General features: G+C 42.9%; 1 protein-coding gene across 2 annotated transcripts in view; it reads right to left on the reverse strand.

Moving 5' to 3' along the window:
- pus10 (pseudouridine synthase 10) overlaps positions 1 to 15,152 on the reverse strand; it is a 77,728-nt gene extending 62,576 nt beyond the window's left edge. The window contains exons 1-3 of one of the 2 annotated variants that reach the window (XR_015758462.1): positions 15,053 to 15,152; positions 7,335 to 7,471; positions 1,689 to 1,937 (exon numbers count right to left, since the gene is read on the reverse strand). Coding sequence is in view for 1 of the 2 variants with exons in the window: in XM_043696059.2 (XP_043551994.1) it covers positions 1,689 to 1,937; positions 7,335 to 7,460 (375 nt within the window). In the remaining variant the exon portion in view is untranslated. The remainder of the gene's footprint in view (positions 1 to 1,688; positions 1,938 to 7,334; positions 7,472 to 15,052) is intronic. The other variant, XM_043696059.2, reaches the window with a different exon arrangement.
- Positions 15,153 to 15,320: the final 168 nt, after the last annotated feature.

Genomic DNA, 15,320 nt, shown 5'->3' on the forward strand with positions numbered 1-15,320 from the left:
GGTCATTGCCTGGCATTTATGTGGTGTGAATGTTACGTGCCACTTACAAGCCCAAGCCTGGATATTGTCTAGGTATCGTTGCATTTGAAGATGGTCTGCTTCAGTATTTAAGGAATGGTGCTGAATATTTGGTATGCTTACAGTTAATTGGACACTTCTGACCTTTCATTGGAGGGGAGGTCTTTGATGAAGCAGCTGAGATGATTGAGCCTAGGACACTCCGGAGGCACATCTGCAGAGATATCCTACAGCTGAGATGACTGACTTCCAACAATCACAACACTCTTTCCATGTGCTAGGTTTGACTCCAACCAATGGAAAGTTTGGCCCCTAGTTCCTTCGGATTCCAGTTTGCTCCTTGATGTCACACTTGGTCAATGCGATTTTGATGGCAGGAGGACATCATGAAGGCTATAAAAAGCCTTGGATGGGTAGAAAGGCACATGTTGGCATGGAGGGAATGAAGAGCCATGGTGGATGCTTGAAGGACATGGGGTGGCATGGGTTGCCACAGATGGAGTATCAGGGGTGTGGGTGAAGTGAGGGCAAAGCTTTTCTTTTTGTTACACTGTGCTTTTTAAAAGGGTCACAGCACATCAAGCTATGCATTTTGGACAGCTAGGCTTCACATCAGACAGCTTTGGCTGCCTCAACTCTTTTAATGGGCGGTGGGCCTAACTTCAGTTATCAGCAATGTACCCAAAACCAAAATTTAATTGTCCCAGGAATTTGGGGTTTGTGAAACTGGAAATGTTTCCTCCAGACTATGGAGCAAATGTTCAAGCTGGGGAGAGCAAGAGAGACCGAGAATGCTTATGACAGTTGAGAAAGCTGACTGTAGTCTTGATTCGAGCTCAGTTCGCAAGGCGCTGAAAAGTACTACACTGACCCAATCAGCCAACCATCTAAAGTAAAATATGGTTTTCCTCTTCAACCATTTGAAAGATGTGCATCCACAATTTGTTAATGCATGTACCATTTGAATTTGCCACTAGCACATGTGAACAGATCTGCCTATCTCATCATTAAATTTTTTCAATGTCCCAGCATCCCCACACTCTTATGGAGTAGTGAATTCTTCCTTTGGGAGAAGTAATTTCTCATCATCTTATCTTTTATTTTAAAAGAACGACCTCTCATTGAGATTGCCCCACAAGGAAAAATCCTCTGTTTACTTTGTAATCCCTTTTAACATCTGAAATATCTCAATGAGATCTCTCATTCTTCTAAACTCCAGACAGTAAGAGCCTGAAGTACTCAATCTCTCTTGAGACAAACCCCTCATCACTGGAATCAATCTAGTGAAACTCTTCTGAACTGCTTCTAATGCAACTACATTCCATCTCAAGTGAGGAGACCAAAATTGTCTACATTATTCCTGACAGTGGTCTCACCAATACCTTGTATAATTGCAGCCACAATTCTCTACTTGTGCTCTATTCCTTCAGCAATGAATGCCAAGACTCCATTCGCCTACCTTATTAAGGTCACTAATGACAGAAAGCTCGAAACAAGTAAGAAACTGAATTAATGCATGACCTTGCCTTCCTGAAATATTAAAATTCCTTGCTATTAATGATTTAACTCACCATACAAAACTTAAACTGTTTGATCAGCGTCTGACATCTAAAGAGGTTTATAACAGGTTTAAGGTTAATTTATCTAACAGAGATCTTGATAAAGCAAACCTTTTTGACAAAATCTGTTTCACATAGGTCTTGTAGAATGCCCAGACACACGGTGCAGGTTTTAACCTCATCATCAGGAAGGACATTTCCACTGGACAGCAATTTGACTGCTCCATTTTGCTCTGAATCAGAATCATTCTTTTCAGAATCCAACAATCGGATCTTCTTACAAGGTGGTTGATCATATTCCACTACCTTAGATTTATCTTCTTCATCGTTCAAGAACTTGTGGAGCTCCGTGAACAATTCCTGAAACACCAACATTATATTTAAAAATGTTCTGTTTGTGATGGCTTATTTAACATATTCATAAAAGTGGACAGTGTGCCTCTTCAGATTTACATTAAACTGTATCTGACCACTGGATCAATTATCATTGAAACATGTTGCACCTGTGTTATATTGAATTAAATTCCACAAGGTTCTGTGAGATGCTGAACCGATGGCACAATATTGTGGGGGTGAAAAGGTGTTGGGAAAGTGGCTGGGTGAAAGGATAAACATGGGTAAAATTTTATACCATTGCCTGTGGCGGCTTGAGTGGATATGTAAATGGGGAAGATGTGAGGATTCCACCACTTTGATTAAGTTGGTCAGAGGATGCTTGCTGCCAATTAATCGAAGTCCTGAAGTCAGCAATTAATGCCTCAGTCTGCCATTGCTGATGTTGACTGGCCAGGGACCCAGTCAAATGGGAAGCTTGTCAACCAAACGCTGTGGGGATTGCTTGTGGGCTCTTGGCTGTGTGATTAGTAGGTAAACTAAACATTTCATGATTCATTTAGGTTAGTCATCCTCACTTAAAGTAACATTGATTGATAAATGAAACAATTATTCTAATCAAGTACACTGTATCACCAATGCAGAGCTTAGCATTCTCACATCATGTGACTGTTTAGCTTAATTTTACAAAGAAATGCATCATGGGATTGCAAACAGAGTGAAGATTACAACCTAATGTTTTCAAGTGAAAGATGCAAGACAGAGATATTGGTTTTATTTCAGATCCAGACTTCCAAGGTTGATTAAGACAGTGATGATACACTCCACAGCTTGGTAGCCCTTATCAAGGAATCATAAATACACCAATACGAGGGCATATCTGTAGTAAAGAAAGAAGTTGTGTGGTTATAGACAGGATCTAACTACTTCGTAAAGGGTCTTGTGGTGCAACAGCTCTACCTTTGAGCCAGGAGACCTGGGTTCAAGTCCCACCTGTTAGAGATGTTATTTCAAACCTCTAGAGCAGGTGGGACTTGAACCCAATATACAAATTATGATACAAATTATACACCCAATATACAAATTATGAGTGTGACGGCGAGGGTGGTGTGGGCAAGCCTCCTCTGACCAACTTAATCAAAGTGGTGGAATCCTCACATCTTCCCCATTTACATATCCACTCAAGCCACTTATGGTCATGGTAGTATGCTTGGGAGAACAAGACCTTTGGCTTGAAAGGTTCCCCATCATTGAACCTCCCTTGTGTCGCGTCCAGGTGTATTGTTCATAAATGCATTATCAGGGATAGGGACCCTATTACTGCACCACAAGAGGGCCCCAAATCCAGAGGTGTGTTCAAAGTTTGTGAGAAGATTTGTAGCTCGGGTGCTCGTTGCTGTGGTTCTGTTCGCCGAGCTGGAAGTTTTTGTTGCAAACGTTTCGTCCCCTGTCTAGGTGACATCCTCAGTGCTTGGGAGCCTCCTGTGAAGCGCTTCTGTGGTGTTTCCTCCGGTATTTTATAGTGGCCTGTCCCTGCCGCTTCCGGTTGTCAGTTTCAGCTGTCCGCTGTAGTGGCCGGTATATTGGGTCCAGGTCTATGTGTTTGTTGATGGAGTTTGTGGATGAGTGCCAAGCTTCTAGGAATTCCCTGGCTGTTCTTTGTTTCGCTTGCCCTATAATGGTAGTGTTGTCCCAGTCAAATTCATGTGTGTCACACACAGACGACAAGCAACAGAAGCACTTCACAGGAGGCTCCCAAGCACTGAGGATGTCACCTAGACAGGGGACGAAACGTTTGCAACAAAAACTTCCAGCTCGGCGAACAGAACCACAGCAGCCAGAGGTGTGTAATAACATTTTTGAACAGATTGATTAGAAAAGTTTTTTTTGAAGCAATTGACTAAGTTCAACTTGCCTTTTAGAAACTCAAATATATTGTTACAAAGGTAACTAAGAGTATGATCCTTTGACCCTAACATATCGTGAGCCGCACTGCTCACAATCTTCATGTAATATTTGACCATGAGCTGAACGTCTGACCTCATCTTTTCAATTATCAAGACCATACATCTGCCTCCACCCCTGCTTAGCTCACCTGCTGTTGAAACCTTTATCCATGTCTTTATGACGTCCACACCTGATTTTTCCAGGGCTCTCTAACTGATGCCCCATCTTCCATTAACCTGATCTCATCTAAAACTCTGCTGCTGTGTCCTAAGTTGCACTAAGATTTCCTCACCTTTCACCCTTCTGATCACTTCTATGCTGCTTCACAGTCCAGCAGCATCTCAGTTACAAGTCTGCTATCTTTGTCTTCAAAGGATTTGAAGGCCTCATTTCTCACCATCTCCACTACCCCTCCAGCTTTACAAACCATTTGAGATCTCTTACTTCAATTTCTAGCAGATTTTGCATTTGAATTCTTCATCATCACCTTTTTTGTGGAATGTCTAGGCCATAGACTCTAGAATTTTCACCTTCAGTCTCCCCAGTGATCCTTTGTTGAGTTGCTCCTTAAAACCAATCACTTTGACCAAGCTTTTAGACATGCCCATATTTTGTGATATGGTACACAAGTTATGAGGCAGGTCTTGTGGTCACAGCAACATGCTTACATTTTTTTTTACGTTACATTTTACATTACATTACAGTGTGGAAACAGGCCTTTCGGCCCAACAAGTCCACACTGACCCACCGAAGCGCAACCCACCCATACCCCTACATTTATCCCTTACCTAACACTACGGGCAATTTAGCATGGTCAATGCACGGGGAGAACGTGCAAACTCCACACAGTCAGTCGCCTGAGGCGGGAATTGAACCCGGGTCTCTGGCACTGTGAGGCAGCAGTGCTAACCACTGTGCCACCGTGCCGCCCACTTGGGAGAACAAGACCTATAGATTGTAAGGCTCCCGTTCACTGAACCTTTCTTGTGTCACATCTGGGTATACTGTTCATGAACGTATTCATCCAGTATGACTGCCAATAAGTTTTTTAAAAATTGTTTATTTAATGGAATTTGTTTTATGTCTGTTTAGTAATTGTCATGGTTTTCAGCCTCCTCCTAAACACAGACATTTGGGGTGGGGGGGGGGGGTGATGGGTAGAGGGAGTCTACCGGAACAAACAGTATTTTCAGAGGTTTTAAGCAATGTTTTAGCTACAGAAGCTTGGCTAGAGAAGATAAGTGACTATTCAACGAGATAAAGTGTTGCATCATTATTTTAAGCAAGAAAGATGTACAAGCTGACCCCATATTGCACTGCATTTATGAGATGGTTTGAGGTTTTGCAGCAATATATTTTGGAATGGATGATTCAAAGAAAAGCCATGATTTCAGGCATCAAATGGATAGCGAATCTCCAGCCAGGTCTGTGAACTGGAATTGAGGAAAGTCCATTCGCAATGTATTTGCTAGTTGCTTCAACTTGTATAGCACCTTTGAAATAGCAAAATGTGCTAATGTACTACAGATCGGCATGAAGGTGGCTCGACTGTTAGCATTACTGCCGCACAGTGCCAGGGAATATGAAGTTTGCACATCCTCAGTGTCTGCGTGGGTTTCCTCCAGGTGCTCTGGTTTCCTCCCACACTTCAAAGATGTTGAGGTTAGGTGGATTGGCCATGCTACATTACTCAGATGTATGCAGACTAGGTGGATTAGCTACAGAAAATATGGGGTTACAGGAATGGAGTGGGTCTGGATGGAATGCTCTTCAGAGGATTGGTGTGGACCCGATGGAATGAATGACCTGCTTCTTCACAGTCAGCATTCGATGAGTTCTATGAGATTCTATGAAGAGAAGAAAGGGGGGAAAATTGATGAAGAAATAAGTTATCAAAGTGATTTAGAAGAGAAGGAAAAATGTCCTGAGATAAAGGGTTTTAGGGAGTAACTTCTGACTGTTGAAGGCAAGATGGCTGAGAGTGCTACCACCAATGTTAGAAGTTAGAGGTAGATGGGGTTGGAGCTATAGAGAGATTTTATAGGGAGGTTAGAGATTTTTTACTTAATAAAGATTATATAGATTCATAGATACATGGAAATACAGCATCACTCCAACTCATCCACGCCAACCAAATACTCCAACCTGACCCAGTCCCATTTGCCAACATTTGGCCCATATCCCTCTAAATCCTTCCCAATCATACATCCATCCAGGTGCCTTTTAAATGTTGCATTTGTACCAGCCTCCACCACTTCCTCTGGCAGCTCATTCCATACATGCACCAACCTCTGCATGAAAATGTCAGATCCTTTTTAAATCTTTCCTCTCACCTTAAACTTATGCCCTCTAGTTCTGGACTTCCCCCACCCTAGGAAAAAGACTATGGCTACTCACCCTATCCATTTAGGGCAGTACAGTGGCTCAGTGGTTAGCACTACTGCCTTACAGTACCAGGGACCAGTACCAGTACCTTACAGTCTGTGTGGAATTTGCACATTCTCCCCATGTCTATGTGGATTTCCACTGGGTACTCCGGTTTCCTCCCACAGTCCAAAGGTGTGCAGGCTAGGTTGATTGGCCATGCTAAATTGCCCATAGCATTCAAGGATGTATAGTTTAGGTGTGTTAGCCATGGGAAATGCAGGGTTATAGGAAAGAGTGGGGAGTTGGGACTGGGTGGGATGCTGTTCGGAGGGTTGGTGGACTTGCTGGGTCAAATGGCTTGTTTCTATACTAGGGATTCTAATGATTCCATTCCACTCATGATTTTATAAACCTCAATAAGGTCACCCCCCAGTCTCCAACACTCCAGGGAAAAAAGCATTGGTCTTTTCAGCTTTTCCCTCCAGCTCAAACCCTCCTGTCCCGGCAACATCCTGGCAAATATTTTCTGTACCTTCAAGTTTAACAACATCATTCCTATAGGAAGGCAACCAGAATTGTATGCAGTATTCCAGAAGTGGCCTCATCAATGTCCTGTACAGCTGCAACATGATATTCCAACTCCTGTACTCAGTGCTCTGACCAATGCCTTCTTCACCACCCTTCTACCTGCGACTCCACTTTCAAGGAACTATGCACCTGCACCCCTATGTTCAGCAATGCTCCCCAGGGCCTACTATTAAGTGTACAAGCCCTGAACTGATCTACCTTACCAAAATGTACACCTCACATTTATTTAAATTAAATTCCACATTCCACTCCTTGGCCCACTGGCCCAGCTGATCAATGTCCCGATGTACTCTGGGATAATGTCCTTCATTGTGCATTACAATCACCTATTTTGTTGTCATCTGCAAACTTACTAACCATACCTCCTATATTCACATCCAAACCATTTATATAAATGATGAAAAGCAATGGATACAGCACTGATTCTTGTGACACATAATAGCATTTTCCAGGTGTTCAAACTGTTTTTTTAAGAAGCTCACATTGTTAAACTTTTAAATGAAAATAAAACATTTCAAAAACCTTGCATGAAAGCCTGTACGTAGGCTGAATCCCAACAGAACAGAATCTTAGTATACATCGAGGACAGCATCCTGCACTGAGCAACATCTGGACAACTCTCCTGTCCTTCTCCTTCAATGGAAACATGACTTCTAATCCTATTAAACAAAAAAAGGCAGGAACAATAATTTTCATTAATGTTTACAGGTTTTACAATTGTTTTCAACTTGAAATAAATAGTTTCAAAGATCATGTTCAACTTTCACATTCATTTTCAGTTACATTTTTGTGCATCAATGTTTGGGAACAGGCTACTTGGTCATTTCCCTTTCCTAAACTACCTGTTTTACCAAGTTATGGCAAGCCGTACAATTTTTGCAGTGAATTCACATGACAGAGAGTGAGATGTTGCTGACTCTCTTCAGGACAATTTGGCTGGTCCACTTCAATTTCTGGTTAATGATAACATTATCACATAATCCCCAAGTTATCATAATGTCGAAGTGAGATGATTGGATTGGGCATTGCCTGGTACTTGTGTGGCACAAATATTACTTTCCACTTTTCGGACCACATCCGATAATATACAAATGATACTAAATATTGTGCAATCAACTTCATTTGAATCTTATGATGACTTTACTTCATTGATGGAGCAACTGAAAATGGTTGGTCCTAAAACACTACCCTGAAGACTGGGGCTTTTGTGGTGCAGTGCTAACATCCCTGCCTCTCAGCCAGGAGGCCTGAGCTCAAGTCCTACCTGCTACAGAGTAACAATATCTCTGAACAGGTTGATTAAAAAATATTTACCTTAAGTCCATCCAACTGAAGTGTTCCCCAATTGCCACTGAATGGGACTGTTTTTCAGGGCTCTTTGATGTTACCCTCAGTCAAGTGATGCTTTAATATTGTTACAAATTCACGAGACAATATTCTGCTCAGAGTTCAATAAAGACAACTTTATAAGTTAGATACCTTAAGTGAGTGTCTTATGATAGAGGTCACATGATTATTACCTCCATCCCCCATCACGAAGGACTCAAAGCCCTCTGCTTCTTCCTTTCCCGCCGTACCAACCAGTACCCTTCCACTGACACCCTCCTTCGACTGACTGAACTGGTCCTCACCCTGAACAACTTTTCTTTCCAATCCTCCCACTTCCTCCAAACGAAAGGAGTAGCCATGGGCACCCGCATGGGCCCCAGCTATGCCTGCCTCTTCGTAGGATATGTGGAACAGTCCATCTTCCGCAACTACACTGGCCCCACCCCCCACCTTTTCCTCCGCTACATCGATGACTGTATCGGCGCTGCCTCGTGCTCCCACGAGGAGGTTGAACAGTTCATCCACTTCACCAACACCTTCCACCCCGACCTCAAATTCACCTGGACAGTCTCAGATTCCTCCCTCCCCTTCCTCGACCTTTCTATTTCTATTTCTATCTCAGGCGACCGAATCAACACGGACATCTACTACAAACCGACCGACTCCCACAGCTACCTGGACTACACCTCCTCCCACCCTGCCCCCTGTAAAAACGCCATCCCATTCTCCCAATTCCTTCGACTCCGCCGCATCTGCTCCCAGGAGGACCAGTTCCAAAAACGCACAACCCAGATGGCTTCCTTCTTCAAGGACCGCAATTTCCCCACCGACGTGGTCGACGATGCCCTCCACCGCATCTCTTCCACTTCCCGCTCCTCCACCCTTGAGCCCCGCCCCTCCAACCGCCACCAGGACAGAACCCCACTGGTCCTCACCTACCACCCCACTAATCTCCATGTACAGCGCATCATCCGCCGTCATTTCCGCCACCTCCAAACGGACCCCACCACGGATATATTTCCCTCCCCTCCCCTATCAGCATTCCGTAAAGACCACTCCCTCCGTGACTCCCTCGTCAGATCCACACCCCCCACCAACCCAACCTCCACTCCCGGCACCTTCCCCTGCAACCGCAGGAGGTGCAAGACTTGCGCCCACACCTCCCCCCTCACCTCCCTCCAAGGCCCCAAAGGAAACTTCCATATCCGCCAAAGATTCACCTGCACCTCCACACACATCATCTATTGCATCCTCTGCACCCGATGTGGCCTCCTCTATATTGGGGAGACAGGCCGGCTACTTGCGGAGCGTTTCAGAAACACCTCTGGGACACCCGGACCAACCAACCCAACCACCCTGTGGCTCAACATTTCAACTCCCCCTCCCACTCCACCAAGGATATGCAGGTCTTTGGACTCCTCCATCGCCAGACCACAACAAAACGACGGTTGGAGGAAGAGCGCCTCATCTTCCGCCTAGGAACCCTCCAACCACAAGGGATGAACTCGGATTTCACCAGTTTCCTCATTTCCCCTCCCCCCACCTTGTCTCAGTCAAATCCATCGAATTCAGCACCACCTTCCTAACCTGCATTCTTCTTCCTGACCTCTCCGCCCCCACCCCAGTCTGACCTATCACCCTCACCTTGACCTCTTTCCACCTATCACATTTCCGACGCCCCTCCCCCAAGTCCCTCCTCCCTACCTTTTATCTTAGCCTGCTGGACAAACTTTCCCCATTCCTGAAGAAGGGCTTATGCCCGAAACGTCGATTCTCCTGTTCCCTGGATGCTGCCTGACCTGCTGCGCTTTTCCAGCAACACATTTTCAGCTCACATGATTTTAGCCAGCCAGGAAGCACATTAGGACAGTACTTCTACTCCAAACATACCTCTTTCTAAACAAGTGTAAACAATATGTGCATTTTTTTTTCTGTCAGTTACCCCAAGTTACCTGCTTGGTACACAGTTGTTAGCAGTTTGTTAGTCTCATCAATCTTTGCAAAGCTTTTCAATGGTACACGAATAGTTATCATTGGCTATTCATCTGGGTGATGTTTTAGCTTCATGGAGCATTTCCATGTAACCTACTGATGCTGTGGCAACAACTGTAATTCCACCTCCATTGTCAGGGTGCTATAGACCTCGGAGATTGATGTCAAGATTAGAGCGGTGCTGAAAAAGAACAGCAGATCAGGCAGCATACAAGGAGCAGGAAAATAGATGTTTCGGGCAAAAGTCCGAATGACTCATTTCGGATTAAGGGCTTTTGCCAGAAACGTCAATTTTCCTACTCCTTGGATGCTGCCTGACCTGCTGTGCTTTTCCAGCACTACTCTCATCTTGACTCTAATCTCCGGCATCTACAGTACCCACTTCCGCCCTCTGAGATTGATGGTTGATCTGTCTGATGGCAAATTCAGATCTTAATGATTAGCCACCTACAATGAGCAAACAGTTTCTCTTGTCATACATGTCTTCGGTTGCAATAGTAAATCTGTTTGCTGACTGGATACAGGTCCCAAGTTACCAACTGGTCTGACCCTTGTTGACAACATTGAAGGTTTGTACTCTGACTAGCTCTCCACTACTCAACTGGTTCAGCAATTTGGTAAGGTGATGAAATGGCTGAAAGCCAAATTTATTTTAATTTTGAAATGCATACCTGGTTTCAGCAATGTTTTTGCTATTGGAAGAATAACTTTGGCATGTTATGACAATCCTTGGGTAGTCTTCTCCAAAATCGCAAATGGCAGTCTTTGTTCGTACAGGACTATTTTTCATGGTTTCAGTTGGTTTGTTTCTCCACTCTAGGACTGGCTTATCTTTGCTGATTTCTTTAGGATATCTTTGATGGTTTTCACCAATGCCCCAACCCTTTCATCTAACCAGGGATACAATAGATGATGTATGATGTTGAATTTTCTCTTATTTTACAAAAGAATTGAATTCTTCACTTGGGTACTAAGGATCATTGTTGGCATCACAGTCTCAGTGGTGTTGATTGAAGTCAGCTGGTTCAGTTCCCAGGAGTCAAAATCTGTGTTTACCGTGACAAGATAACCAGTTCCTCAGAGTGCAAAGAGATTTATTCCTAGCTATATCCATTATCTATCCAGGATGTCATGTGTCTAGCTTGCTTGGTTGGTACCCATTATGAGAACTGCACTAACTGATGAGGCTCTTGATTTTATTGCTCACATTTGTCCAGGACAGCAAGTCTCTTGCCTTCTTCAGACTTGACTCAATTCCTTGGAAGCTTGCACTGATGCACTTCAGTATCTTTCTCTCAACCTCTTTGGGATAACAATTATATTTCCTTTGTTCAATATGCCACCTCGAGCTGTGGATTCATTCCTGTGTGCCCAATATACTTTCGCAACTACAGGAATGTCTTTGATGCTTTCAGGCCATCCTTTCAACTCTACGTCTTGTAACACTTGGACAGTTGCCTTATTGTGGAGTTTGGCTGAGTTGAGTAAGACACTTAAGGTTCAATGTCTTTGCTGGGGGGGGGGGGGGGGGTCATCTTGTGGTGCAGTGGTAACTTCCCTATCCCTGAGCTGCTCCAGAGATGTGTAATAACACCTCTGAACAGGGTGATTAGGAAAAATAGGTCAATGGCCTTTGCTGAGCTGCTGACTACCAGAACATGTTTAGCTCTTGTTTAACAATGGATCTGGAAGATTTCACACTCTGTCGCAGCATCCTCTACATTATTCATAAAAGGAGACTTTCTGTCAACAGCTTGTCAGTGACATTCATCTGTTTCTTTTGCTTCTATGTCATATTCACGTGATATTTCTGTAGCCAGAGTAACATTTGGTGCAGACACTTTTAAGTAAATAGTAGTTGCTTAAAGAAAATGGTTTGAAGCAGTTTGTGGCTCGACTCAAACTCTTTTTGTCTCTTCCAATTGGGTATTAATGAAAATGATTACAGGCAAAGGCAGTAGCCCAAGCAACAGCTTGATCTGAGCATATACTCATTGTTTGCATTAACACTCTGGATCCAAGTACGGCTGGTTGACTTTGTTGCAGTAGGGATGCTCCAAGCCCTGTCTTGCTGGCATCACATTGCAGGCTGACTTCATACTTCAGGCTATTCAACACCATTACCATTACTATTGCTTGATCTCAGTAATTGCTGCTTTTTGTCTTGTGCCCAATGCCATTGCACAGCAAAAAACAAAAGAACTGATCATTGATTTAGGAAGAAAAGAGGAGGGCACACCACTATTTATTTCAATGGAGCTGAGGTAGACAGGGTCAACAACATCAAGTTCCTACATGTGACTAAAACCAACAATCTGTCCTGGACCTTTCGTAGATGGACAGTCAAGAAGATACAACAATGGCTTTTCTTTCTCAGAAGGCTTAGAAAATTGGGAACATTGCATAAGAACCATCACCAGCATTTATAGATGCACCAAGGAAAGCATTCTACCTGGATGCATAATGGCTTGGTACGGCAACTGCTCTGCCCAGGACAGGAAGAAACTACAAAGTTGTGTACACAGACCAAACCATCACGAAAGCCAACCTCCCATCCATTGACTCCATTTACACTTCTTGTTGCCACGGAAATGCTACAAATCATCAAAGACACCTCCATCCCGATAATAATTTCTTCCAAATTGTTCTGTCAGGCAGAAGATACAGAAGCTTGAACACACCTACCAACAGGTTCAAGAAAAACTTCTTCGCTGCTATTATTAGACTGTTGAATGGACCTCTCTAATTTCAAATCTAATGTTCATCTAGCTTTTGCAAACCTCTTTGCAGTCATAACACTGTATGCTTTGCTCTGTCTAAACATCTATGATTTCCATGTCCTTGTATGTTATGATCCACCTGTAATGCTTGTAAAACATAATTTTTCACTGTATTCAGGGACATGTGACAATAAATCAAATCAAAATAAGTTCTTCTCACAGCATGAGTGTAGTGCCATCATATAGCCTCAACTTTACTTTTGAGGGCTTCGCTTTTCAATTTAAGGGCATTGCTGAGTTGTAATTTCACACAAGCATCTCAAGTTCATGCTGTTTCATGATGACCATTGTATATCTCACACTTCAGGATCACTTGTTATTCTCCTTCTGCAGTCATCATTCTGATATGTCTCAAACCACTTAGCATCCATTGACAAAAATTAGCAAACATGTTCAATTGTTTCAGAGTGATTCTTCAGAATTATATGCAGATCCAGTGGCCATCTGCACTTGCTTCTTCTGTTTTCTTCTAACCAAGCACTTGCAGAAAATGATTTGGCTTTCTGTAGCAAGAATACCACTTTTTTCAAGCTGGATATGCCTTATTTTGCTTTGTGTCATGTATTTGCCTGTGATCTGTATTCTTGGAATGCCTGTCAAGATAATGTCTAAAGGCTTAGTTTGTTTTGTCATGAATATGCTCTAGCTCTACCTTCAGCACCTCTGCACATATTAATCACTTTCCAGAGAGGAGAAAAATACTCTCACAGCAGAATCTCTTATGCCAAATGAAATCTTGACCTCAATTACATAGTTCTCGTTGACAGAATTCACCGGACTCAGGAGTTGTCTTTGTGCAGTCACCTGTTTATCAATGGACACTTTTAGACCTTGTCCCTAATGCTGAATGCATACTGATCACAATTGAAGCTCGTGGTCTTTCTTCATGTTTTCAAAATTTCTGCTTTATCTTTTGTTCTTTAGAGAGATTTAAGTCAGAATACAATTCATGTCAGTCTCTCAATTGTGATAAAAATGTAGTTACCTCTCGCTGCTTTGGCTTGTAAATTAAATCTGTGGCAATTCCTTAGTTTTGCTACTGCAAATGAAAAAAAACTGTCAGATTTGCTTCAGATTATCTTTCATTTTAACTGGTACCAGAAGAGGAAAAATTGCAGCATGGTGTTTTACCCAGTGCCTTCAGCTATGGCTTCCTTCTTTGTTCTTTTTCTATAGCTTCCTAAAGATTTTAGTAGCTTTGAATATTCCTGTGTTCCTTGGCTTGTAGCGAGTTGTTAATGAACTGAACTGATTTGTAAGACTACCTGCAGTAAATGTCTCATGACAGAGGTCACCGGACTACAATAAGCCATGAAGTACATTAGTACATTGCCTTTCATCCCAAACCTGTGTCAAAGGCAATCACTCTGAACTCCTCTTACAACTAAATATAATGAGTTAATGTCTCAACACCATGACTGCTGTTTTTGAAGTGTTCAATTGCTAATACAATTTAAACTGATTCATATGAATTTTGATTTTCTGCAAATCCTTACTTAATAATATTTGATGAAGGTTGACTGAAGTTCGTTAGGTTTGGTAGGGTGAACAAAATGCACACATATAGGAGAAAGTGAGGACTGTAGATCTTGGAGATCAGAGTCAAATATTGCGGCGCTGGAAAAGCACAGCTGATCAGGCATCATCCGAGGAGCACGAGAGTTGACATTTCGAGCATATGCTCTACATCACATCGCTGATGAAGAGCTTATGCTCGAAACGGCAATTCTCCTGCTTTTTGGATGCGCCTTTTCCAGCGCCGCACTTTTTGACATTGAAAATGAACATACATGACAATGCAAACAAAACACGACTTCACACAAGATACAGAATCATTTTTTTTCTACAGCGAATGAAGCGATTCACTACACTTCCGTTTATTACGCACCCTATTTTAAATACCTGTTACAAAGCCCATGAAAACATTAAGCACTGCGATACACCACAGAATTATTTCTTCCTGCACATGCCTTAAGTGAATTTGTAATTATTTTACTGAATCCTTTCCTTCATGAGGAAAATACTGAAATAAATAAAAACATATCTGAATAAGACAGTTAACTAAATCGTATTCAGTTAAAGTACATCATCCTCAGAACAAGCAAAAGTTATAGATAGTGATATATCACTAACACTCACATTTCCACAGCCGCTCTCCAACTCCCGGAAGTGATTGCTCACAAACACAGAGACTGTCTGCAAGTTCATGTCTCCCAGGTCGAATCTACCCCGAGAGTCCATTGGTTAGTGCTACTGAGCACGTCGCAGTCCTATTGGCTACGGTGCCGATCCGGCTGTATCTCCGTATACTATTGGCCGTAATGTTTGACTGGATGCATTTCCATGTTCTATTGGCTGTTGTGCCTGTCCGATGTATCACTGTAGTCTATTGGGTCTGGATGTATCC

This window comes from Chiloscyllium plagiosum, unplaced genomic scaffold (assembly GCF_037043375.1).
Source record: "Chiloscyllium plagiosum isolate Xiang-an unplaced genomic scaffold, Cpla_swu_hap1 HiC_scaffold_10, whole genome shotgun sequence".
Lineage (NCBI taxonomy): Eukaryota > Metazoa > Chordata > Chondrichthyes > Orectolobiformes > Hemiscylliidae > Chiloscyllium > Chiloscyllium plagiosum.